The 26,876-nt window shown below is 49.8% G+C and overlaps 1 protein-coding gene across 1 annotated transcript in view; it reads left to right on the top strand.

Moving 5' to 3' along the window:
* Positions 1-26,876, top strand: part of Efcab8 (EF-hand calcium binding domain 8) — an 81,093-nt gene that overhangs the window by 11,802 nt on the left and 42,415 nt on the right. Inside the window, exons 7-18 of the mRNA XM_036183256.1 lie at positions 2,096-2,231; positions 3,719-3,824; positions 6,452-6,536; positions 7,397-7,521; positions 11,291-11,364; positions 13,780-13,910; positions 18,362-18,429; positions 18,716-18,867; positions 19,422-19,556; positions 21,291-21,401; positions 23,111-23,338; positions 24,708-24,778. Coding sequence (XP_036039149.1) covers positions 2,096-2,231; positions 3,719-3,824; positions 6,452-6,536; positions 7,397-7,521; positions 11,291-11,364; positions 13,780-13,910; positions 18,362-18,429; positions 18,716-18,867; positions 19,422-19,556; positions 21,291-21,401; positions 23,111-23,338; positions 24,708-24,778 — 1,422 coding nt within the window. The remainder of the gene's footprint in view (positions 1-2,095; positions 2,232-3,718; positions 3,825-6,451; positions 6,537-7,396; positions 7,522-11,290; positions 11,365-13,779; positions 13,911-18,361; positions 18,430-18,715; positions 18,868-19,421; positions 19,557-21,290; positions 21,402-23,110; positions 23,339-24,707; positions 24,779-26,876) is intronic.

The raw sequence follows: 26,876 nt of genomic DNA, 5'->3' as shown, positions 1-26,876 counted from the left end.
TCCTAATATTGTGACCCTTTAATATAATTCTTCATTGTAGTGACCCCCAACCATAAAATTATTTTTGTTGTTACTTCATAACTGTAATTTTGCCACTGTTATGAATAATAATATAAATATCTGATATGCAGGACAACTGATATGTGACCCCTATGAAAGGATCATTTGACCCCTAAAGGGGCTGCGACCCACAGGTTGGGAACCACTGGCTTAGTGTGTGCCCCTCTGCCACCAGGGGTCTTAAGTTGGGCTGCCTTTGGACCCTTTTTCCTTTCCTGAAACCACCCTGAATTGGAGCACCAACACCCAGGGTTGTGTGGACAGGGTGCCAGCTCCTGTGGAGCACAGTTTGGTGAGCCCCATTTGTGATCTGGTGAGAGCAGGCTGTAGGTGGGCCTGTCTTCAGAGAGCCACACCTAGGCAGGCTGCGGAAAAGCAAGATCTAGAGGTTGTCTCTGCCTCAGGCAGCCTGGAGCTTTAGTTGAAAGGGCAGTTTAATGGAGATTATAGAAGAGTAGCTTGTAAAAAAAATGGTTGGGAGTTAATTGAGGAGTAGCCAATTAACTATGAATAATGAGAGATTTTATAGCTGTAATTTTGACATGAACACTTGGCTTGGTCTTTCTGTTTCTTCAGATCTCAAGAATGTTTAAAATCTGGGACACAAAATTCTCAGGAAGTTTTTCCCTTATTTGCCCTAATTTATTTCCACAATTTACAATCCCAGAGGAATCTCCAATTTGATGGAGAAAGTAACTAGAATAGCCAAGCAATGTTTAGTTAATTTTATGAGAGGGTGACTCTTAAAAGTCGGCTCACCATTACTGAGTCTGGGCTGAGCACACATCCAATGCACCACCCTCTTTGATCTCTTCACTTTCCAGAAAGGGAGAGGTGCAGTCACCACACTGACCAGGAAATGGACCTCCCCAAGATGCTATTCCCAGGGCTGTTAGCTTCAGTCCTCATGTCTCTATTCCCCACAGTCTTTGGTCCTGATAGAAAGGTTAGAGTTGAAGTGATGGAGAGAGAGACAGCTGGGAATATTGGTTACCTTCAGTATATAAAAGTAAGCTGACAGCAGGAGGCAGGGGGACCTACAGCTGTCTAGACACATGTGCCCCTGCTCCTCTGTGGAATTCATGTGGATTCCCCCTAAGCCTCAGGTCAGCTCATACCTGCTTTCAAGCTTTGGGAAAGGCTCTGGAGGAGGGATGAAAGCATTAGACTTTAAGTTCTATCTCTGCTGGGACTGGGTAGGATGCAACTCCCTGTAAGTGTGTAACCTGTTTCAACCTACCACAATCCAAGATGGGTAGATGACATGGGGGAGTGTGAGCCTTAATAGCCAGAGAGCTGGCTTTGTTGACACTGGATCAGGAAAGCAGCCACTGGCAGGGAGCATGAAGGCTTGCTGGGAAGGCTGTGGGGTGAGAGTCTGCAGGGCCAGGCCTGCCCAGGAACTGTTTGCTGTGCTTGGTGTACTGGCCATGAGGAGTTGGGTGCACCTGGCCCAACTCCTTGATACCCCTTGATCTACTTTTTTCTTGTTCTACTTTCCTCTTTACCCCAGAGCATGAGAGCAATGGTTAAAAAGTATCATTTCTCAGGTTTCTGTCACAAGCTATACCCTGCTCACCATCTGTGGGCCATTTTTTTCTTATGAAAAAAAGCTCTGAAGATCTCCACTCTCCATTTCTGCTCTCCCACTACAAAGTGAGGGACCTGGCTGGCTATTTCCAGAGATCAGCTTTGGACTCCATTGCATACTGTTTTGTAGTTGGTTATTTTTCTGGGTGGAACCCAGGGCCTCACGTATATTAGGCAAACACTCTACCACTGTATTACACACCCTTATCTTCCATTGGGGTTCATTGTCTTGTGGCCTTTGTTGATTCAGTTGAAGCCCACTTGGAGAAGGGGCAGAGTCCTATGTCCCCTGGAACTGCCTACAGTTTCTTGGTGTGTGTATGTGTGCACACATGCACACTCATGTAGCTGTCCCCACTGACCCTCTGTCCTCCCTCTTCTTTGGCTCGGGGTTCACGCAGATACTTTCTTTCAGAGTTGTATGCTTGCTTCTTACCATTTGTAGGCACCATGGGAGCGAGATTGTGAAAGTGTTATTTTTAACCCAACGGTTCAAAAAGACGGGGTTTTTCCTGACTGTCACCAAAGACGGGGTCCTGCAGTTCTGGTCTGAGACTTTCTCGATGATAAGCTCCTTTCGGGTGAGTGGGACACTCATGGGGTTGGTGGAGAGCCTCTGTTGTGGTACCGTGAGTGGTCTTGTCCTTGGCACTTACTATCTGAACAGCCTGGCCTTGAAGTCACAGGGCTTGGGTCAAGGTTCTGATTTAACTGTTAGAACCTCACACTTGTCACCTACTAAGCAGAACACTGCTTGGAAATCTACTAGACACCTCCAAAGCAGTTTGTCCAGGGAGTGTGTCACTGGGGTCCCCATCTCAGTGAACGTTATCCTCCAGCCTCTGTGCCAGTGTCCAGCATTCTCTCCTTGCTCTGTCATATCCACACTGTCCCTAAGTCCTGATGATTGAAAACTTTGTCTGGTCCAGGCAGAAAATCATGGTATTTGGTCTCTGGGTCCAACTACCAGGATTAGAGTCCCAGCTAGACCACCCAAACAGCTGTGGGATGCTAGCTGAAATGTCTTTGATTCCTTGTATGCCCAAGTAGGCTTGGAGGAGTAGCCCCTCTCAGGGCTGAGGGGGCACTTAATGGTATGGGTCATGCTTGAGCAGGTCAAGGCATTCAGCAAGTACAGACGAATATAAGCCAACATCATCATGGACTTTATGCTATTAGCTCATGGACTAATGTAGTAAGGAATGATACATTCAGGCAAATCTGCTGTGCACTTGATGCTGCCAGGCTAGTGGAGGATCCTGCAGCAAACGAGGAAAGGCCTACCCTCCAGGTCTCCCCAGCAAGGCTGATGGAGAACACTGTTGACAGTGTGAAGGGTTTCACACCTGTGTTTCACACACAGTGCTTTACATTTGCAGCCGGGGTCAGCCCTTGTGGGAGGAGACACCTAGATGGGGCTAGGGTATGTAAAGGTTTCCTGACTCTTTTGGGGATGTGTGTGTGTGTGTGTGTGTGTGTGTGTGTGTGTGTGTGTGTATCTGTGTCTGTGTGTGTTCACATCTGCATTCCTGAGCCTGTGGTTTCTGGCATACTCTGTCTTCTCTTTCTCCACATGTGTGTGGAAGTAGGTATTGGTAGCCTGATCTCTTCAAGTATGATGAGAAGCCGTAAGTAACACAACTGCTATGTGGTCACCTATATGGCCCCTCAGGAGCCAGAGCTTGGGAGGCTGAAGAGACAGAGGAAGCCTTCCTGAGAAATCTTGAGAGTTCTGGAGATTCTTCCTTAAGGAGCTGATTTGGGTTAGATTGTGAGCCTCTCAGGATCATTGGCCAAGACCCACTGGGTGCTCACTGTTATGTAAGTGGGAAGCTTTGGAGGTGGACCTGGCCTTAAGTCACTGGGATCATGAAGATGGATGACTGTTAGGCTCATTTTACAGATGAGGGCATAGCCTGGAGGAGTTTAGCCTAGGCTCTGTTTTTAGTGCTCACATGAGGCATGCTAGGACTGTGTTTGCTCGGGGCCTTGTGCGGCAGAAAATGTCCCTGTGCCTCTGCACTCCGCTAGCAATCTTCTGTGACCCGAGTCTCTGTTCTTCTGCCAGCTTGCCCAGCCCCAGCCAAACTGCCACCAGCAGATGTGGGTTGTCGACATGGTATGTCTGCACAACATGAGCCTCATCGCGGTTGCCTCGACTGAGCAGAAGATAGGTGAGTCCCTGGGGCTCTCCAGGCCTTGTAGTGAGTGGTGGATTTGCACTCGGGACAGACCTGTTGGCTGAGCAACTGCAAGCAAGCATGAGCATGGAGGGGAGTCCTCTGTGAATGTTGGGTTGTGAGGGCCTGCCGAGTGCTGTGTGCTGTAAGAGGCAGTGTTGGTCGCTTGTGTTGGTGACTGCTTTGTAGGCAGATGTGCTCAGTGATTACTACAAGTATTGAACAGTTCAACTTGTAACCCACAGCCCATGCCAGTCTCTCCAGCTTGATTCCACCCTCCTGTCTTGCTGCCGCCCGCCCAGGCCACCTTCAGCTGTCACTGGGATAAGCCTCCTTTTGCTTAGCACTGTTCCTCTGAAGGTGCCTATAGTAGCTACAAATGGGCTTTTAAAATGTCTCCCTGCAGAAAACCTTCAAACCCCATCTCCCAAAAAAAGCACAGACTGGGGGAGGATCTTTAGTGTGGCCATGAGGTGAGGGAGGTCTGGCCCTCTCTGCTGCCCATAGGTTTCCTTGGGTCAGACCATCCTCCTGTTGTGTTAAGGATGCTGGAACCTTCTCTTGTTGTCTCTGATGGGCACTGCGGGTCAATTTGCATGTTCTACCTTATCTCCCACACCTTTCCCCACCCCAGAGCATCTACTTTTCCTTTGATTCATCATAGTGTTATTTCCTCCAGAGATCTTTCCTTGACCACCTAGTCCAAGTCAGACGCCTCTCAAAAACACCGCACAGGATAGCCCTCTCCCTTTCAAGCCCTTCAGAGTGTGATCATATATTTGTCAGTGAGAGTCTTTGGTGTCTGCCTTCTCCTCTGTCCTGGAGCTTGGGCAGTGGGGACTGCATATGCTTCACTCACACCTCAGTGCTTGGTGCTACCAAGAGGCTTAGTGGCACTGGGTAGGTGGATAAAGGGTCCGACTGATCATGTGTCCCAGATCATTAAGGAGAATGTGTCCCCACAGCCCATGGTGCAGAGCTAAATAGGAGGCTAGAGAGCAGCTGTTTCAACCCTGGTCCTGCCACTCAGTAGGTGTGTGACTTGGAGCAGCTACTTAACCTTTGAGGGCCTTAGTCTACCCAGAAGAAGAACAGGGTCAATGCTCTGTATCTCTAGGGTGAGTGTGGGTTAGTGATTGGAGTGTGAGATGCTTGGCATATGTTAGCCAATGCTGTCCTTATCAAGAGGACAGACTGTGACACTACCAGAGAAGCAAGGGCTTGAGCAGTTAGGAGCTGGCTGCCACCTATGATTCCTAGTGGTTTCCCTTCACCCTCAGCCCTGAGAGCCTGGCCCCATCTCCTCATGCTATCAAGCTCTGCTGACTGAACAGATGTGGTCTGCTCAGAGCACTTGGTCAAGGTCAGAGGCAGGGGTGAAAGGCCACCAGCATGAACCTTGACCAAGTGGCTTGGCCCAGCTAGCCCTGCTCTGTGACTCAGCCCTTTTGGGATGACTGGGCCTGTAGGAAGCAGACACTTGAGGGCCTATCCTTAGCCTCGTTAGACTGACTGATTTGAGACCAGGACTGCCAGAAGGAGCCAGGCTTCCTGGGGGGCAGGGTTTTAGTCAGTGTTGGCTGGTGTCAGAGCTCCATGGAAGGCTTTTGGGCAGGATGAAAATAATGTTTCAAAAGATCAGTCTGGCAGGCCGGTTCCAGACAGCAAGGAATGGGTGAATCTGCACACAGCCACCCTAAAATCCGTTTTTCATATGCATTTGCATGTTGTGAGCTCACTTGGTCTCTGATTTGCTTGGCTTCCCAGCTCTAGCTCTGTTGAGGGGTGGTGAATGATGGAGAGCAGATCTATCTGTTTCTGTCTGCACTAAACACCTACAGGGACACACACATGGATGGCCAGAAGTTCCCTGCTACCCACATTACCCAGGGTTCAGGGCATGTTCCTTCATTTGTGCCTCACAGCCATAGTCACTCAGCAGAGCCCTGGTGCTGTGTTAGGTGCTGAGGACCCCACAGGCGCCTTGTAAAATATGCTATCTGCCCTCACACAGCTCTCAGGCCAGGCCAGGCCAGGCAGTTCCTGCAGTCAAATAAAACAGAAGTGAATTGAGACAAAGATAAAGGTGGTGAGGGAGACTGACAGGCAGCCATCCAGGTGGGAGAGTGCCAGTGGCCCTAGCTGAAGAGAAGGAAGCCTTTCTAAGAAGGGGTCACGTAGCTCATCTGGAAGGGTTCTAGGGGTATTTAAGGTGGGCAAAGCAGGGAGTGGCAGGTCCCAGAAGTATCTGAGGTTAATGCATCTACAGAGGCAAAAAGCTGGCATGCTTAGAGCCTAGTGGCTGGTCAGGGGCCACAGGCCAGACAGGGGGAGAGGTGCTTTTCTGGTACAGAAGATACATTAGGCTGTGGAGGTTCTGATTCTACAGGACTTTATAGGCTGAGGTCTGCATTTGGCTTTTGCTCTGGCTGCATGGGGGTCTTAGCTTGCTGAGTGACTGTGCTTGGATCTGCTGCTCTTGGTTGCTGTGGGGGTGGGGTGGGCTCCAGGGCCAGAGAGGTGGCAGGGAGTGCTGGGAGGCTGTTTGCCACCACCAGCTACCTCCGAAGCCTGAGCTACGGCTCTCGGCTCTGTATGTCCCTCTCTTCTTCCTCTCCCAGAGTTCTTTGATGTCAGTAACCACAAATGTGTCCGGGCCTTCACCTTTGTTGACCTAGACAGCTGTGTCATGGCCATGGACTATTGGTAAGTCTCACAGGTGATGGGACAGGGTCTTGGCAGCTACTGCCTCATTGGGAAGGGGGATGGGACCCCAGAGAGGCACCTCTGGAGAGCCAGTTCTGAGTTCATTGCCACATCGCCCCTCGCTGCTTCTCTCCTGGGTCTTGCACAGTCATCCCACTCTTAGAGTGGTGCTTCCTCCCCCCACCCCCTTTCTTACCCCATCGGCCACCAAGTGCTAGCAGAGGCTTGCCCTGTTGCCCTGAGGTCTCTGGGGAGAGAGAGTGGTTGAAACAGAACCTGAAGTTTGGTTCAGTGATGACTGGGATATGCTGGGCAGCTGGCCAGAGGCCCAGAGCAAGGCTGGAAGTCTGTTGGACTGTCCTTGTCCGTAAGGTAGGCAGGGCCTCGGGGCAGTAGGGCAGAAGACTCCACAGTGGGGTTAATAACCTAACAGCCTCGAGCAGCCTGAGCAACTCCACGCAGGAAGATTTGGCACACTGATAATATCAGTGATAGCAGAGGGCAGTTAGAAGGAGGGAGGCCAGTGGCAAGGGGTCAACATGTCATTAGGACCTCCCAGGAGGACTCCTGGCAAGGATGCCAGTGTGATAAGGACTCCTTTATGAGCTTGGGAAAGCAGAAAATAGGTCTGTAGACAAAAAAAGTCTTCCTACCCCAAAGTTCCCTTTTTTGGCCTATAAAACCCCAAGTAGTTGATGCTCTGGTGTGCAGGCACCGCTCTCATGGCGGAGAGCTAGCTACCTTTTGTTGTTCTGATTAAAGGCAGCCCCTTCTGTAGAGGTCAGTCTCCTCTCCATTTTTCCATCACCCCGATCAACCCCGATCTGACACATAGCCCGCTCTGACTTCATCTTTCCCAGGTCCGACTATCACAAAGGCGTGTTCTGCTATGGGGACACGAAGGGCAACGTCGTCATCTTCATCTCTGACAATGTGGCTGGTGGACTCTTCAATCCACACGTCCTTCCCCGGACTGCCAAATGGGGTAGCTAAAAGACATGGGGCTGGGCAGAGGCCTGGGGAGTGGGTAGATGTGTTTGCTGAGTTGAGTAAGTTTCTGAGGCATCCTTACTTGTCTGTCTCTTCACTCCGAGTCTCTGGAGAGGAAGTTCCTTGGAGTTTAGAGGGTGTCCTGCCTACTGGGGCAAGTGTGGTGGTGACAGAAGAAGGCTAGAGCTGAGGGAGGAACAGTCTTTTGAGGTGAGAACTTTTGCAGGTGAGGACTGAAGGCTGCAGATCTTCCTCAGCTCCGGGAGAGTGAAGTGCTCGGCTGTGACCTTGGGGTGTCACCTATCCTCTGAGGTTCAGGATAGTGACTCTTCTATCTGATGACTGTGAGGCCTTCTTGCTCTTCCCGGTTTTGAGCTATCTTTGAATGGGTGAGAGTAGACTGGCAAGGTCAAGAGGTGGGCTGTGGTGGAGCCTGGAGGACCACCCTGGCTTGGCAGCAGCGTGAATAAACCCACCCAGCATCAGTTAGCAGCTGTATCCTGACCTTCTGGTGGATCACCTCCCTTCATTTCCACCCACTATGACTGAGTGACTGGTAGCTGCCCATTAAGAGGTTTAGTGAGCTGAAGCTACTCATACACGCCCTGAGTCTGGGGAGTGGCGACTGAGATCTGAAGCCAAACTGCCTGTCCAGAGTCTCCAGTTCTCACTACTTGCTGGGATGTGCCCTGAACTGACTCAGGAAGTCATTTGGAGCTTCTTTGACGAAGGGTACAAGGTCAACAGAGGCCAAGGGCCTGGGGCTTCCTGGGAGACTCACTGGGGCTAGATCAGCTCCAGGATGGAGCGAGCCTTAGGTGTGGTGCTGGGCCTCTACCCACCCTAGGAGCCTGGACCTTGGGGCCCTGCCTGCAGGGAAACTGACCTCCTTCCCATCCAGGATGACAGAGCAGCCCTTGCTGGGACTTCTAGCTAAGGAGGTCTCCAAGGGTTCCCAGGCTTTGGCAAGAACCCCTGCTAAGTTGGCTTGTTGATGTTCTGGAAGGGAAGAAACAAGTACTAGTGTCCGTGTGTGTGTGTGTCCGTGTGTGTGTCCGTGTGTGTGTCCGTGTGTGTGTGTGTGTGTGTGTGTGTGTGTGTGTGTGTGTGTGTGTGTTGTAAGGGTTTAAGGAAACCCTGAAGGAGACCCCAGACTCAAATAATATGTAAAAGCAAAAAGATTTTTTGAAAAATTTTATTTATTTTTATTTTATGTGCATTAGTGTATGTATGTCTGTGTGAGGGTGTCAGGTATCCTAGAACTGGAGTTACAGACAGTTGTGAGCTGCCATGTGGGTGCTGGGAATTGAACCCGGGTCTTCTGGAAGAGCGGTCAGTGCTCTTAACCACTGAGCCATCTCTCCAGTCCCATAAAGAGCATTTTTTAGTGTGGGGATTATTCGTTCACCTGTACAAAATGGTGACGGCCCTGAGAGGAGCGTGCAGGTTTGTTTTTTTTTAAGCATAGCTAATGGAGTACTACACAGCAGAGAAAAACAATGGCAGCATGAGGTTTGCAGGCAAATGGATGGACCTAGAAAATATTATCCTGAGTGAGGTAACCCAAACCCAGAAGGACAAACATGGTATGTACTCACTCATAAGTGGATTCTAGATAGAAAGCAAAGAACAATCAGACTGCAACCCACAGAACCAGGGAGGCTACATAGCAGGGGGGACCCTAGGATGACTATGGCTTATAGTAAGTTTTGGTTTTACTCAATTACTGGGCAAGCCTCAATCAAACATTTCACTGTCACTATTAGGATAAGAATTTATACTGTATCAAGCTGATAATAGAAAAATAAATAAATAAATAGAAATGAAAAAAACTATTACCATTAAAAAAAGAACAGCTAAGGGAAGTTGCATGATAAGGGAAGGTCATCTCATACATGAGCAGCAGTTACATTAGTATACTATTAATTGGCTGAGGTTCAGTCTTATAATTTTTGGACACATTTGCACAAACTTGGGCAAGTCAGAGCATGACTCAGAAGGGGGCTGCTGGGTTTGTCCTTGAAACACTGTGGGACTGACTTAGGTCCTGGGTTTGTTCTGTCCCTCAGCGTGAATGTGAGGGTCTTGTAGACAAATGGCCCTTGGATGGAAAAGACACCTGCCCTTCTCAGAGAACTGGAGCCTAAATTCAGTTGTGAGGATGGGAGAGTTTAACTCCTTTAGTGTGTGTGTGTGTGTGTGTGTGTGTGTGACATGTATGTGTGCTGAGGATTGAACACAGAGCCTTGAATATGTCAGACAAGCTATGTAGCACTGAGCTACCCTTTTAGCTAGCACTCTGCTTTGTCATTGTCCCATCAGCCCCTGGTCATGTTTGTGTCATGGCCGCCTCTGTGATGAGTAGTGAATGGAAGAACAAGGCAGGGGATTAACGGTGTGAGTCCTTCTGGGCCACCCACTCAACTGAAGGCTGGGAACAAATATGAAGATATGGAGAGATGCAAGGGGGCATGGACAAAGCTAAGAAATAGGTACCTAGTTCTGGGTGCCCTGACGCTGGTTGCTTAACCTTTCTGTGCCTCAGCTTCCTTATTCAAACGGGAGCAGGGGCAGCCATGCTTAGTGTTTGGCTCTGCTATAGGATGCCTGGAATGAGTGAGTGTTAGGTACCTAGAAGTGCTAGAGGCTGTGTCTCTCCAGTGGGAAAGAGGGCCTGTAGACACTGTCATGCTGTAGCTTCCCCGTTCTCAGCCACAAGCAACCTCCCATCTGGTTTAGGACTTCTTTTGCATGTGTGTGTTCGTGTATATGTGTGTACATGTGTTTTCTGGATGCTTATACATGTATGTGCATGTGTGTGTGGAGGCCAGAGACCAACTGCAGGCATCATTCCTCAGGAACTGTCCACCTTGTGTTTGGAGACAGGGTCTCTTAGTAGGACCTGGGGCTCACCAAGTTCCAGGAATCCTCCTGTCTCTGCCTCTCCAGCTCTGGGAACAAATAGGCTTTTCACAGGCTCTGGGCATTAAAGTTGGATTCTCCTCCTTGTGTAGCAAGTACTTTACAGACTGAGTTATCTCCCCAACCTGGGGACTTTTTTTTGGAAAGCTTCCTCTTACCCCTGTACAGACCTCACCACTACCCACCCCCTCCAGTGTTTTTCCTCTATGATTCCTGGGAGTTGCTTTCAGACCTAAAGCTAGACTGACCAGCATTTCTGACCTACTTCTTTGAACAGCTCCTGACCCTACAAGCTTCACCTGGTACCACTGACTCATCCATCTGTATCCGTTTGCTCTCCCTCGGGGTTCATCAGCTGCTACCTAGGTAGTTTTACAAGGGCAGGGCACTTGGTGTGGGCAGTGCCTGGCATGTAGGAGTTGCTTGCTCATAATGCATGCACGCACCCTGTACTTCTCGGGACTTTTGCTTTCTGGCCGAGGGGCCATGTATCCTGAGGCATGATGGCAAGTCACCAGTGCATCACTTTTCAAAGTAAATACAGCCCGAAGTCTCTGCTCATTCTCTGGAATGCGCCAATGGGGAGCCGCCTTGTTCAGACAGCAGCACCTGGGAGTGTGTAGACCCTGGAAGCTGGTTACTGTTGCACTCTGGGTTTGCAGAGCTATGCTGGGCAGCAGGGAAACAGTTGGAAGCATTGCCGAGCTCATGAAGTCACAGGCGGCTCCAAGGAGTGGCTGGCTGGTTGGCGTTCTGGGAAGCACGGATGCACATCAGTGAAAATGTTGTCTAAGCTGGTAGAGGAGAGGTTGTTAACGTGGACTCTGAATGTTTTTTGTCAGATTTCTGGACCAATGTTTCTTTGCGAAGACTCTTAAATGAGAAGTCCCCTCTGTATAGAAGCTTCCGAATGAAGGTAAGTGTGGCTTTCCTTAGCCTGTAATTATCCACATATGTGCCCTACTCAAAAAGAGATGCCCGAAATGGATTTGCCCTCTAGGCTCAGCCTCAGCTCTTAGGAGCTTGGCCTCTAAGGACAGAGTGCAGGAAGCTGTTGCGTCCCATCTACATATCTCTGGGACACAGGTGTGTCCCAGGGATAGCCCTGTCTTTCTCACTGCCTTCTTGGTTTCCTTGAGGCAGTGAAAAATCATCTTCATTCTGGAAAGCCACTGGCTTCGTGTTTGGCTTCCCTACTCTCTCTTTCTCCATGAAGCACTTGCTCAATTCAGCAACCAGAGGAAATCTGCTTTAGAATATAGTCATGTCACCCCAGCACCTTCTCATCATACTTGAAGCAATCTCAAGTCTTTGACTTGAGTATCCAACACAAGCTACTCCATGGTTAGCACTCTAATCCTCCAACTGGAGTCAGAGTCTCATGTATTCATGGCTAGCCTTGAACTTTCTATGTAGCCAAGGAGGACTTTGAGTTTCTCATCTTCTTACCTTCACCTTCTAAGTACTGGTATTATGGGCATGCACTATCACGTGTGTGCTGGGGATTGAATCCAGGCGAACATTCTACCAACTGAGCTACTTCCCCATCTCCTGCTCTTCTCTACTTTCTTCTCATTTGTTGCCGAGACAGGCTCCTTTGCTTACTCTAGAACTCCCCAAGCCCCTTCTTACCACAGGGCCTTGGCACACGCTGTTCCTCCATGTTGAGTTCCTCCATGTTGCAGAGGTCTCCTGCTTGGTTCTTCTGTCATCTCCTACTTCAGGTCCTGAGTAGCTGGCCCCGATGCCCTGCCGCCGCTGCTGCTGTTAGCTCTGTCCCAACTTTGAATTGCCTGTCTATTGTTCTTGTCCTGCTGTCCTCACGACAGCAGGGTTCATGGTTGCTCTCTTTGTTCGGTCTCCTGTTCCTGACAACAGTGTCCGGTGCCCAGTGACTCCAGGTACATTCGAGGAACAAATGAACGGATGAGGCTCTAAGGGCAGCTCTGAGTTGGACACACTTTAGGATGTGACCTCACAGGAAGCAGTACTCACACTAACCCCCCTTTCCCCTCTTTTTTTTTTTTTTAGACTGGGTTCAAGGTTGCTGTCCTTGAACACCTGACCCTCCCACCTCCATCTCCAAGTGCTGGGATTGCTACATGTACCACCCCGCTTGGCTCCTTCCCCTCTTCTCAGCTGTGGTTATCTCCTCAGGATGAAGTTTGCCCCCCTCCCCATTACTCAGCATCCCCCACCTTATTCAGTGCCTTGGCTTAGATACCATTGTTGTGATAGATTTTAGAGGAAATGGAGACATGAGGCCCAGCCCAGGGGCTTGCACTTCTAAGGAGGCGCTGAATGAATGTTTGATAGTCGGATCTCTGTGTCCCATCCTTGTTCTTCATTCTTCACTCACCACTCTCCTTGTCCCACAGAGAGACATCTCCAGACTGGGAGCCAAGCACAGGTACCAGCCAGGTCCAGAGGACATGTTAGTTTGCTCTCTGTTACTATGATAAAACACTGAGCAAAAGCAACTCAGAGATGAAAGGGTTTCTTTGGTTTATACGTCCCCATCACAGACCATCATTGAAGGAAGTTAGGATAGGAACTCAAGCAGGAGCTGAGACAGGGACCGTGGCAGGGTATGGCTTGCTCAGCTTGCTTTCTTATATACTTGGGACCACCTACCCAGGGCTGACACCACCCACAGAGGGCTGGACCCTCTCACATCAATCATTAATCAAGAAACTGACCCATAGACATATGTATAGGCCAGTCTCTGGAGGCAACTCTTCAGTTAGGCTCCTTCTTCCCAAGTGACTCCAGTTTGTGTTAAGTTGACAGAGGCTGGCCTGCCTGCCTTCTCTGCCCTCTGGGAGCTATTGCCCCGTTGCTACAGTCCTAGCAGACTGTGCATTTTGCCCCCCCTGATCCTGGAAGCTACTGTGTCTGACAAACACAGAGGGTGGATGGTAGTGGGCCCAGAAAAGCAGGCTCTTTGTAGTGGAGGCAGCCAGTAGAAGACAGACTAGGGCCTAGACCCCCTCGATTCCACCCTTTCTCCCTGCTTGGAGGAGTGATATTATAATGAGCCCAGGCCTTTCGCTTCTACACCCAAGAGACTCTTAGGACACAAGGAGTCCAGATGATGGTAGGTTTGGTGCGTTTAAACAATTTTTGAGGCAGGAATGGGCCAGACACCCTGGTCATGGGACCTGGATAGGACTATATCACTTGGCCTAAGTTGTGGTCACTAAGGCAAAAGGGCCTTAGATTCTGTAATCTCCAGTCCCATCCAGCACCGGCCCTGGCTAAGACCCAGGCGTGGGATATGGAACTCAACTATCCCTGGGAGGTCTCCTGCTATGGCCATTCTCTCTCCCAGAATCTCCACCCCAACTGGTGTCATCAGGTCAAGTTCATCCCGCAGCTGAATGTGGTGGTTTCGTGTTCAGCCATTGAGAAGTCCTCGCTGGTGCTGATAATCCTGCCAGTCAAAGACCTTGAGAAACCCAGGTAAGGAGTACCTGACGAAGGGAGGGGATAGCAGATGTGCCCTGGATAGGTCTGGCTTCATCTGCCGCATGCAGATAGCCCTGATGAGAGAGGACGCACCTCTGAGTTGGTGCATCAGCTGCAGGGCACTGGCCTAAGGCTTGTGCTGGGTCTCGGGAAGCAGCTTGTGTCCCACAGGCTGACAATGGATATAGGACCTAGCACATGGGCTCTGGATTCTGTTTAATCATCGTTCTGGAATGTCTACCAGTGGCAAAAGGGTATCTCTCTGTCTCTGTCTTGTCTGTCTGTTTATCTCTCCCTATGTCTGTCTGTCTGTCTGTCTGTCTCTCTGTGGTCTGGGGGTTGGGGGTGGAATGCATGCCTTAGTGCACATGTGGAGGTCAGAGGACAACTTCTGGTGTTGGTCCTCATCCATCTCTCACTGCTTGAGACAGGGCATCTTTTTGTTGACCACTCTGCACACCCGACTGGCTGGCCTGTGAGTCCCTGAAGGTTTTCCTGGTTTGGTGTCATAGCTTGCTGTAGAAAGATGTGATTACAGATGTGCACTACAACGCCAGACTTCCCATGATGTCTGGGAATTCTTCTTCTTCTTCTTTTTTTTTTTTTCAAGACAGGGTTCCCTGTGTAGTTTTGGTGCCTGTTCTGGATCTTGCTCTGTAGCCCAGGCTGGCCTTGAACTCACAGAGATCCTCCTGGCTCTGCCTCCTGAGTAAAGGCGTGTGCCACCACTGCCTGGCAGTGTCTGGGAATTCAACTCAGGTCCTCATGCAGGTACTCTACCCACAGAGCCACTTGCCCAGCCCCAGTAGACCTGCTCTACTGCCCAGTATATTAAAAAACGAACAACAGAACACAAATCAGCCTCAGCCTATGTTAGGTAGGCAGACGAAAGGCATGTCTTGTCTTCTCTCTTTCTTTTGTGAAAGGGATAGTGGGGCAGGGTCTCACATAATCCAGGCTGGCCTTGAACTGATCCTCCTGCCTCCACCCTGCAAGGGCTTGGATTACTGACCTGTACTGCTGGCTGGGCTCAAAATACATTTGTAAATGAAGTAGTGAAAGTGAGTGACTTCACCCTGGGTTGAAACCTCCATTTCCTCACCTATAAAGGGTGAAGCCAGTGCCTACCTCAGACTTTAGGGATTCCTTGAGCAGAGAATGTTCTGGGTGGCATATGTTAAACCACACAGTGAAAACAAATGGCAAAACCCATCAACTGCACAACAAGTTAATTAGGTGTCAAAAGGCGCGTCTTCTCTTCCTACGATAGGCCACGATGCAGAAATAGGACAACCCCCACCAGCACACGCACTTGATCTCTGAGACAGTTCTGACATGTTTTGTTTCCTTCATCCTAGAATTTTTTATTTTATTGCATTTGATGACAGGAGGAGGAGGCCAGAGCCCCTGGCAGCTGGTTCTGATGCCTTCTCCTTACCTGTCTTGTTTTCTCATTGAAGGTCCGCAGGCCCAGAGCTCAGGTACACTCCTACTCCAGGCTCTCTGCTCCTTTCTGTGATCCTTCCTTTCTTTCCTTCCTTCCTCTGTTTTGTTTTGTTTTGTTTTGATTTTGAGACAGTCTTGCTGTGTAGGTCAGGCTGGCCTTGAACTTGCCATCCTCTTACTTCCATCGCCCGAGTGCTGTGATTATGAGCCACCATATTTGGCTTTCTTGTTTTGTCAGGGGACCCATCTTGTGCTTGCTAGGCAAGCACTCCATCACTGAGCCAAAGCCCAAGCTCTCTCTTGTTTCCTTTTCTTCCTTCTTTTCTTCCTTCCTTCCTTCCTTTCCCCTCCTTCCTTCCTTTCCCTTCCTTTCCCTTCCTTCCTTCCTTTCCCTTCCTTCCTTCCTTCCTTCCTTCCTTCCTTCCTTCCTTCCTTTCCCTTCCTTCCTTCCTTTCCCTTCCTTCCTTCCTTCCTTCCTTTCCCTTCCTTCCTTCCTTCCTTCCTTCCTTCCTTCCTTCCTTCCTTTCTTCCTCTCCTCCTCCTCCTCCTCCTCCTCCTCTTCCTCCTCCTTCTTCTCTCTCTCTCTCTTTGATTTTGAGACAGGGTCTCACTATGTAATCCTGGCTGGTCTGCAACTCACTATGCAGACCAGGCTAGCCTCTAACCACCTCCTAAGTCCTGGATTAACGGCATCATGCATCATCATTCTCTGCATCTCGTTTTCTTAGTTAACATTTTTATTTTGAAACATCTCAAATATAAACATAAGAACATAAAAAATCCACAATTTCTTATTATCACCTGGGCACTAGTCTGAGTTAATATTTCCCAAGTACCTTGGAACGCCTTGTTCTAATTCTTTGGAATCAGGTATAAGCAAAGTGCAGATAGTTTTGAGCAGAGTGATGGCGGGGGGGGGGTCTAAGGGCCGGGAGAGGTGGGGTCACCAGAGAGGAGGCTATCACAGTAGTATTCAATTTGGGGAAAGGTTGGAGGATGTGTTACACATGTATACACATATCTTCTTCTGCCTTGGTGCAGTACCACTTCAGGCCAGGAGGTGGCACTGTTGACTGTTGGCTGCCTGCTGGTCTCTGGCATCGGATGCCTTCTAGGAGAGTAACCGCTGTAGGTGAGACTTGAATTACCAAACCTATTCTTGCAGAGTCAGCCTCAGCCTCTCAGGGCCCCGAGGGTCCAGCTTCATTGTAGTTGGTCTTACCTGACCTCTTCAGGTGGTCGAGGTCAGGAGCAGAGCTGGCGGAGGATCAGGGATTGGGGCTGTAGGAGCTGGTGTGGAGTGTGTAACTGACCCACCCTGGCTCCCTCTTTTCTCTTCTTTATTTCTTCCATCAACTCCTATCTGAAGTCATTGTCACTGCTCACTAGGTCCCCTCTGGCTTCTGTCCCTATGCACAACCATCTGCAGATGTCATCTCTCTGGGGACCTGCATGAATCCTTCATAGTCCAGTCCCGTCTGCCTTGCCTCTGACTTCTTCCGCCAACTCTATAACCTTGCACTAGCTGCTTCCTGGGTCTGAAGCCTCATCCCTCTCTGCATGCTCCCCTTGGCCATTTTTTCCTAATTCCCCTTCTCAGCGAGGCTGTCTAAAATGAGTCATCCAGTTTCCCTCTGCCAAGCCATCCCATTGCGTCCCCTGCAGACTTCTCAGAGCTGGTCACTGTCCCGCCTGTCTCTAGTCATTTCCTTGCTCCTATGCTTTGCTCCAGGAGACAAGATTTGTGAGGCCAGGAGCACAGTGGCTCCTGAGTCCTGGCGGGGAACAGGAGCCAGCAGATGTCTGTTGCATAGGTTAATGAGTCAGTCTGAAGTAATTCCTTCTATCCTCCTGACGACTGTGGTTCCAGAACAAGTTTCTGCACATAAAGGTGTAGATGGAGGCATGTTTTGTTTTTTTTTTATTTAAACATACATTCATTATAGGGATGGTGGCATATACTACTGCACTCATGTGGAGCTCAGAGGACAACTTATGAAAGCCAGTTCTCTCCTGTCACGGTGTGGGTCCCAGGAGTTGAACGCTGTCATCAGTTTTGGTAACAAGTGTCTTTACTGACTAAGCCATCTTACTGGCCCACCTCTCTGGCTTGCCAGTGGGTGGGATATGCGTGCTTTGATGTGCTCTTGGAAATCTGAAGCAAGGCTGGAGGTTAAGAAACAGCTGGGAGGCTGATATGGAAGCTAAGGGGCCCTAGACTAGACATGATGTGGTGTGAAGGAGATAAGGAAGAGTCAGCCTGGCTATCGTCTCAGGAAACTTCTAGACAGGCAGTTCAGTGGCCTGTGTAGGGGGCCTGACAGCCCTGTGATCCTGTCGGGGTCTCGCTGACCTTTGAGCTCTGCCTCGCCTCTTCTTCTCCTCTTCTTCCTCCTCTTTTCCTGTTCCTGGATGTCTTGAGCCATTTTCTGTTGTACCCACCAGGGCAGAGTCCTCATCCCTCTCTAGGTCCCTGACTGTGCACCCATAGGCCAGCTCTTGATCTGACTGTCCTCATGGTGTCATGCCACTCTTGAGGATTGCACATGGGGGTCCAGGTGACCTGTGAGATGACATCCAGCCCAGAGTGGGGCACAGCACAATGACCCTGAGCTGCTTTTCTATAATTTATTTAAATTTTTTAAATTTGTGTCTTGCCTTGGAGGATACCTGCCTGAGGGTGGTAGGTGCAAAATCGTGTTAAGCTTGTTCTTAGAACAATGCAAAATGCTTTACAAATAGAAAAACTTGCTCATGTTTGGGATTTTTTTTCTTCCTAAAGGGCGGGTGTCTCCCCACGAGCTACTGACTTGGGCACCTGCTACTTCATTGGGCTATGCTTTGGGTGCTGAGGGAGCACTGGGCAGGTCTGAGGCTTCTCTACTTCCTGGGTAGAGAGATACTGACCCCTCCCCACCAAGCTCCTAGCTCCTCCGCTCCCAAAGCCCAGGCTGCTGCTCTTAGTCCTGCGTCTTTCCCCCCTTGACTTTCTGCTCTAGGTTATCATCATTGAATTTAAGAAAAGGGATTCTCTGCTTTGACTACTGCCCGGACAGGAACTTCCTGGGTGAGTAACCTCTCATTCCCCAGAAGCAGAGTTGGAGTGGTTGCTGTGGCAGCCTGGGGATGACCAGAGCCCAGGACATGGCTTCTTCTGCTGCCCATCTACATCACCGGGAGGTGGGGTGTGACTCAGGCCATCAGACATGGACACAGAGAGGAAAGGCAAGAGGGACAGTGGCAGGTCACAGTGACCTTCCCCATCTGCCAACTCTGGCTGCAGTCTGAGACCTGGCCCTAGAAGAAGGTCCCAGTATAGGCCCTGGTAGCTGATACTCATTTCTTGACTCCAGCGACTGGTGGCTATGACCCCCACATCCGCCTGTGGAACCCCCTGGTCTCAAAAAAGCCTGTGTGGCTGATGAAGGGACATCAGACGTCAGTGACTCACCTTCTTGTGAACAGCCAGAACACCAGCATCCTGATCAGCATCTCCAAGGACAAGGTGTCACCCTTGTGGAACATACCTTTGTCCCCCATCCCTCTAGCTCTGTAAAGACACTGACCATGGGGTGCTGACGTAGCTCAGCCTGTATTGGGAGGAGTCTGAGGCACAGAGGTGACCTTCCTGCCCGTGGTCTCACGCTTTACCAAAGGCCCACAGGGAGGTGCCCTAGTCATTGTAGGTGGCCACAAACCTCAGCAGCCTCTGGTGAGGGCAGAGTCCAGCTCTGAGCAGTCTAGAGCTGGCCTGGAGTTGGGGAGCAAGAGAAGGTCTGGGGGAGGGTGCGGGCTGCCTGCTGTCTTTGCCTTTAGCTCGCTGAGCTTAGAAGTCCAGGCAGGACAGAGGTGCTTAGGAAAGCTGAGGAAGGAGGCTCTGTTCACCCTCCCTCACTGAGAACATGGATTATCCGCCATTAGTTTAGCCTCTCTGGGTGGGGCTGTGACAGACAGCAGCAGATACATTACACATGGGTGACCTTGCTTGCTGGGGCATCCCAGGGCCTAGGGTGCTGGCTGCTAGTGCAGACCCTCCTGCCTCCTGCCTGTTGCCTACAGAACATTCGTGTGTGGGACCTGCAAGACTATGTGTGCCTCCAGTCCTTCTGCGGGAAGCTCTTCACCCTGGGCAACTGCCCCATAACCAGCGCCTACTTCCACAGAGACTGCACCCTCATCTGTAGCACCTACAATGTGAGTTGCTGTCCTAGGAACAGGCACAGCTGACAGGGCCTGTGTCCTGTGCTGGCCTGGCTCTGGAGTCTGGGAAGCTCTGGTTCTTGAGCTTTCCTGAGAGCAGGTTCTGGACCCTAGCCCATCCTTTCCTCCACCCCTGCTGCCCCTGCTTCCTCCCCACTCATGCACCCTTCAGACTCTCCTGTCATCCCTCCATGCTTCTTCGACCCCATCCGTTGTAATCATCAACTCCAGGAAGAGAGCCGTCAGGACGAGTGCCTATGAGCTATGACTCGCCTGGTGCCCATGGGTCTGCCCTGACCTTGAGGATGGCAGGAGGGGAGGATTGACTAGAGCATGGTGAGACCCGGTACCACATGGGAACCCAGTGGCAGGAGCTTCTGTCTAGAGAGCTCCACTTAAGCCATGCACCCACTGTTGGCTGGACCACCCTGCCAAGGGACATGGATGTCTTTCTGTGCACATGGCTGGCTCTCTCCTTTGCAACAGGTTTATGGAGAGAGAGAAAGAGAAGAGAAGAGCACTTACATCTCTGATGGGTGCCGGACTTGCTGTCAGTATTGTTAAAATCAAACAGACCTTTGAAAGTCATTTTCAACCTTCCTGGGCATTAGTGTAGACTCTCTGGGTAGGACTATGACAGCATTTAACCCTAGCTTTGTTGGGATGTGAGAGTGTATTACTAAGGTAAGGTTAATTCATATGAAAGCATTGGATTCTATGGATTCATGAGCAGAGGGAGTACTGAGCTTGAGGTTGGACTGGTCACAGAAGGCTTCCTGAAGGTGTTTTTGGACTTGGAAGTCACAATCTGTGTCTCAAGTCAGGTTCGTGACAAGCCAATTAAAAGCCAAATTAAAGCCGGGCGGTGGTGGCGCATGCCTTTGATCTCAACACTCGGGAGGCAGAGGCAGGTGAGTCTCTGTGAGTTCGAGGCCAGCCTGGGCTACAGAGTGGGTTCCAGGACAGCCAGGGCTACACAGAGAAACCCCATCTTAAAAAAACAAAAACAAAACCAAATAAACGAAAAGCCCAAATTGATAGTGGAAATCAGAAAAAGGAGAATCGTTCAGTATGGTCACATTGGGAAGAGGTGTAAAGAAATCCAACAAACCCCTCAGGTCCATCTTTGGGGTCCTGAAGTGAGAGTCAATTTTAAATAGACAGCCAAGGGTATGCATATCTAAACAGTCCCAGGCAGATTGACCATTGGCCCATTACTGTCCGGCTTCAGTACTTTCCTGTAAGATGGTCTGATGTAGAATCATGTGAAATATCTTTCCGGGAGATAAGTCATCTTTATCTGTTTTGACCCCCCCTTTCCTTTTCACAGCATGAGATCCTGGGGAAATTCCCATTTCTCTGGGGGCCACTGTTTCAACAGTCTCATAGTTAGATTGGAAGGTACAAGTGTCTCTTTAGAATAAATTCATGTCTGCCAGACTGGCTACAAAAGAAACCGCTGAGTGAGGCTTTAGCTCCTCAGAAGGTGAGAGAGGACCATGGACTTGGGTCTCGGGGGATTATTGGAACATGAGGGACCAGGAGTCCCAGTCCTTCCTGGAAATTGTGCATTGGAGCAGGGTAAGAGAAGAAATGGGATTCTGGATTTCTGAGGAGCCTCATGGGGGTACAGGATGTCTTGATGTTGGAGGTTTCTCTTCAAGGCCTTAGTCACAGAGGGCAGAGCCCTTCTGACTGCTCAGCTGTCTGCCCCTCCCCTGCCCACAGATCGGGATCCTCAGAGGGTACTTGGAATCCCAGGGGCCCACGAAAACAGGGAAGTTGTCGACTCACAGCACAGCCCTGTGTGCGGTCCTCTACAGCAAGATCTTCAAGCAGGTGAGTGGGCAGGGCTGGCCTCAGCACCTGAGAGGAGCGCCAGTGATATCATCAGGGCCCAGATGTGTCCACGTGCCCCGAGTCTGCATTCACGTAGCAGTCAGCTCATGTGGCACTCTGGAAACCATTAGTGCTTTGGCTGTAGCCCTGGTGTCACCAAAAATGTAGACGTGAAGTGGTCTTGCAGACTGGTTGTCATGGGATCTGACGGAGCTCCCCATCTGGTCACTGGATTGTTGACCCTCTGAGTATCCTGCCTTGGGCTTAGGTCACTTAGGTCAGCTCTGTGCAGGCAGTTCTCTTAGCATGGAAACAGATGCTGGTGCAGGTGTCCCTCAAGGTTCCCACCCTATGAGCTACCCCAAAGAACCCCAGAGTACCCTATGAGTACCCCAGAGCTTTGTGGAAGCTGCACTCTGTATTGTATGGGAAAGGCACCACAGCCAGTGCCCTATGAGGAGCTATCTCACTGTGTAGGACAGCTGGGCACACACAATGCATATAAGGAACATGAACAGAAAGGGCTGCAGGCTTCTGCCCACTCCCAGTGGCATCTCTTGTCTGGCCTGGGCTGTGGACAGGGTGACTCTCTGTGCCAGAGTGGCCTTTGGCCAGAGCTCTTCCCCAATCCTGGCTCTTAGTACCACCGTCTCAGTCTCTAGCTGCCTTAGGGCTCTTCGGGGCTACAGAACAGCTTTTGCTTTTGTTTGTAAACACACCCAACTCTTCCTAGTGGGAACGCCAATGCCAGTCTAAAGTAGCTTCATAGGCTACTGCCTTGGAACAGGATGAAGGGGGTGAACGCACAGCTCTCTTCTGTCCTCAGTGCTTCTCTGTGGAGGGTCCAGGAGCCTGTTCTGTGCTTGGCCTTTTGCTCCCATTTTGGTCCTGACTAAAGGTGCTTTGGCAAGTGTCTTCTCTATACCATCGATTCTCTTCTCTGGAGAGAGTGATGAGTGAGTTGATGCAAACCACGACTCTCACCTCACGGGAAGAAGAGTTTGTCTTGAGCCAGATATGACTAATGGTGGTCTGGGAACATGGATTGAGGTTCCCCCAATTACATGTTCTGCTCTTGAAGCAGTTCCGTGAGCTTTCGTAGTCATGGGGAGAGATGAAAGCCACACACTGGGGCATTTTCCCAATACAGGGTGAGAAGATGGTGAAGCAGGGGAAGCTTGGCTGTTGGGTGTCACCTTATGTCATTCTCAGCTTTAGGGTCCAGGAAAGCTGGTGCTCTGCTAAGCTAACACAGTTTAAAGGTGTTCCCTCAGAGTCAAAGAGGTGTTAGGTCAGACACGGAGGTGGGTTAAGAGGGAACTAAATATAGCCCAGGATCATTTGGGTCTAGCTCTGTAACATTCTAACCCTCTATAGTCAGGAAGTTCTAACCAGTGGATCAGTGTTGCACGATCTTTAATATAGGTGTGGCTTTCCTCCTCTTCTGGGAACTTGAGTTCCTAAGTGCTATTTTTGAATTAATGAGAGCATTATGAAACTGATTCATTTAAAGAGTAGTAGCTACAGTTTTGTTTTTTTTTTTGTTTTTTTTTTTTTTTTTTTACACAGAGCCCAGGAAGGTCTGTTTTCAGGCCTTACCTATGCTGTGCAGGTTGCTAGGGTGAAGGTGGGGGTGTGGAAGGGAGGGCCCATGGCATACTTAGGACTGCCCTGCAGTGAGTTGGGGCACCTGTGTGCTCCACTTATAGGTGGTGAGTGGCTCCCGAAGGGGCACAGTGAGTGTGTGGGACATCACCACGGGCAAGAAGAGGATGGAGTTCTCTGTGTCTGGCACCCAGCAAAGTGAACTGACTGCCATGTCCCTGGACGAGTCAGAGCGATGTCTACTCACAGGCTTGCGTGATGGCAAAATGCAGATGTGGAATTACAACACTGGGGAGTGCCTGATAACCTTTCCCACCCAGGAACATTTGGAGGTCAGTGGGGACCATTAGCTGGAGCCAGCAGGTTCCTGGGAACCCTAGGATGTAGTTTTCTGTGTGTCTAAGAGGCTGCACAGCATGGTCAGGCAGCCTGCCTTCAAACTTGCCTGAGCCTTTGGGTCCTCCTGCATGAAATGAAGCTAGGCAATGTCTCTAGTGAGGGTTCCACAGATGTCAGTTGCTCTTGCCTTTAGAATGTGCAAGGACATGTTATTCTTTTGCACCTTGGAGCTTTGGGGTGTGTTCTTAGCAGTGGGGGAGTTTGATTTGGAGGCTTCTTTGCTCACTCCTATTTGAAAGTGTATGTAAGGGGCACAGTAAAGAGGCTGCCTCCATGACCACTCCATGATATGGTTAAGGTTTTTATTGTAGATATGAGATAGAACAGCCAGAGGCATCTGGAGGAGTCCGGAGCAGAGAGAGAAGGAAGTAGACTGGACATGGCCAGCAGACTGAAATGGCCAGGGCTAGAGAAGTGGGAGAGAAGAGTGGAGATCACAAGGCAGCAAGAGATAGAACACGGAACATAGCAAGAGAGGGCAAGAGAATAAGAGAGAGTGAGTAAGAGAAAGAGAATGTAGTGAGAATTGTGTGTGTTGGGGGAACTTGCTCTTATAAAGAGAGCAAATAGGTATCTGGGAGAAATGAGAAGGGCTGGGATGCCAGCATGGACTTTGAAATGTGTAACAAGTACTTGTGATACTGGGGGAGCCTGGAGGCAGCGTGGACTCTGAATGCTGATAGGCACCACAGGGAGCCATATGTCCCTTCTGTCAGAGGTAAGGGAAATGACTCCTTTTGGAAAATGGGAAATGGTTTCACAATTTCCTGAGGAATGCTGGCTTTTATCTAACAACCAGGAATCCTCCTATAGCCTAGGTTGAGCTCATTTCTGGACATTTGGACAGCCCGAGACAGAAAGTACTTGTTAGGGCTTTAGGAACAGTCCATGGATATAGCGTAGAGTGGAGTCAGCTGTAAATGCCACTTTGGGACTTGAGCCCCCTTCCTTTAACCTGGGCAGAAAGAATGTTAGGTCAAGAAGCCAGAGGTGAGGGTGCACTAGACCTCTCAGCAGTTATTAGACCATAGCCAGGCCATGTGTTGCCCAGGGTCTCTTCTGTAAAATGAACATGGATACCCACATTATCTGCCTCTTTCAGAGACATCAGGTTTGATGGTCTCTAGCTCTCTCCAGTTAGGTAATTAGCAGGCACTCTGAAAGCTTGATGGTGGCATTGACTCTGGGAATCTCACCTTCATTGAGTTTTGACTTTCTGCTGGGTGCATTTAGGAAAGCATCAGGGCCCCAAACGCATGCTCTCTGAGGAGTCTAGTGCTCTGTTTTCTTTATCTCCCACAGATTAGTGGAATTGTCCACATGAACAAATCGTACTACATGACAGGGTGGAGTAAGAGAATCACCAGTTTCACGTGAGCAGCAAGTGTGAGTGGGAGGCTTGGGCTGCTGGGTGTCTCCCCTTATTTTGAGCTTTCCTCATTCCAAGCTTTCCCAGCAGCTGCAGTAGCAAGGAGGGTACCCATGGTAGCTGTCAGCCATGGCTCCACCCGTGTGTCTACCCATCTATTCACTTAGCGTGTAGTGAGGTGCCTTCTGGTAGTGATGGCCATGGCACAAGTGACAGTCTCTATCCCCATGTAACTTCCCATTCCATGGAGGAATTACTTCAGTCTCTTAGAAAAAGATGCCATTGACTGGTCACTTACAAGGCGCAGGGCTTTATTTCCTACAGTCCCTGAGGCAGGGTATGCTAAGCCCAAGGTGCTAGCAAGTTTGGTTTCTGGTGAAGGCCTGCTTCCTGGTTCCTAGAAAGCTCTTTCCTTTCTATGAACTTTCCTGACAGAAGGGTGGAGGGCTATAATCCCACCGACGAGGGCTCCACCCACATGACCTCACCACCTTCCAAAGGCTTGATCTCCTAAAATGCTCACCCTGGTCCCTGGGATGGCTGAGTTATACAATTACCTCAGAGCTGACACCTTTCCCAAGAAACAGACATGGGAGGGACAAGGCCACCAACTAGTGGTGTGAGGGGCAGGTGGCACTGAAGGTATCATTTGATTAGCGTAAACTAAAATGTCTAAGTCCAAAGTATCATCTAAATATTTAGTCAGGTGTGGATGAGACCCAGTGTATCACTTATCCTGAGGCAAATTCTCTCTTGGCTCTAAACATGTGATGCGGACTTGTTAAGTGCTTCCAAAGTCCAACAGTGAGATGGGTACAGGACAGATGAGTGGAGACAGGAGGGAAGGGATGAGCAGAAGATCCCAAGTGAGTCTGAAACTCATTGGAACAAATTTCACATCAGTCATCTGTCTGTCTGTCTGTCTGTCTGGTATGTGTGCCATGGTGCATAGGCAGAGGTCAGAGGATAACTTATGGGAGTCAGTTTGTTACTTTTTTTTTTTTCCCCCGAGACAGGATTTCTCTGTGTAGCTTTGTGCCTTTCCGGGAACTTGCTTTGTAGACCAGGCTGGCCTCGAACTCACAGAGATCTGTCTGGCTCTGCCTCCCGAGTGCTGGGATTAAAGGCATGATGCACCACCACTGCCTGGCAGTTTGTTACTTCTACCATGAGGGTTCCAGGGACTAAACTCAGGTCATCGTGACTGGCAGCAGGCACCTTTATCTGTTGAGTCATCTTAAGACACCAAAATAATCCTCTTTCTTGCTGCTCTGCCTCCAAGGCTCCTGAGATGGAACTCCTGTTTTGTAGGGGCTGAATATGCAAACTTCTAGATGACCTGCTTCCATGGCTTTGGCATGCTGTGCCCTCATGGTGCCTCTGGATCCAGGCCATGCCTCCGTGATGGTTCTTTTCCCTGCATGGGTCCTGTGGCTGTCTGGGGCTGCAACCCTGGACCCATGGCTCTGCCCGCTGGAATCTGGCCAAGCTTTCCTATCTCTGTTGGTATAGGTTGTATCATACTTTTGCCCTCAGGAACTATGCCTGGCATGGCTAAAGAACATGATACCAGAATGTGAGATGAGAGCCTATGAAATCTGGTGTTGAGAGCAAGGGGTGCTGAGGTCTAACATGTATTGGTGGCCTCCTTTCTGAAACCCGTTGGCAACAGGAAGGACAGTTCAAATACCTGAATTGCTCCAAGAGTCATTCTTCCTTTGTCTAGGACATAGCATGCAGCACATCAAGTGGCTGACCCACAGTATTCTCACAGTCTGGACCACACCCTGACAGGCTCAACTTTCCTTCCAGTAGATAAGGGCTGAGAAGAGGAGGTTTCAAATCTTAAGTTCTGTCCCCTGTCCCTTTTTGGTCCTATGGTCTGAAGCACAGCTTCATATGTGCTAGGCTAATACTCTGTCATTGTGCAGCAACCCCGAATTTCTTCCCCTTTGCTCAACAATTCTGGTTTAAAATTATTTTTCTTTTCTTGAATTTTGTTGTAAACAGGGGATAACTGTCTACACCTTCAAATATCCTTCTTAGAAATTTCCTCAGATAAATACCCAGTCTCACGGCTTGCAAGCTCTACTTGCCATAAA

Source organism: Onychomys torridus, chromosome 4, assembly GCF_903995425.1.
Source record: "Onychomys torridus chromosome 4, mOncTor1.1, whole genome shotgun sequence".
In the NCBI taxonomy this organism is placed as follows: domain Eukaryota; kingdom Metazoa; phylum Chordata; class Mammalia; order Rodentia; family Cricetidae; genus Onychomys; species Onychomys torridus.
This window is presented reverse-complemented; position numbering and strand designations above follow the sequence as displayed.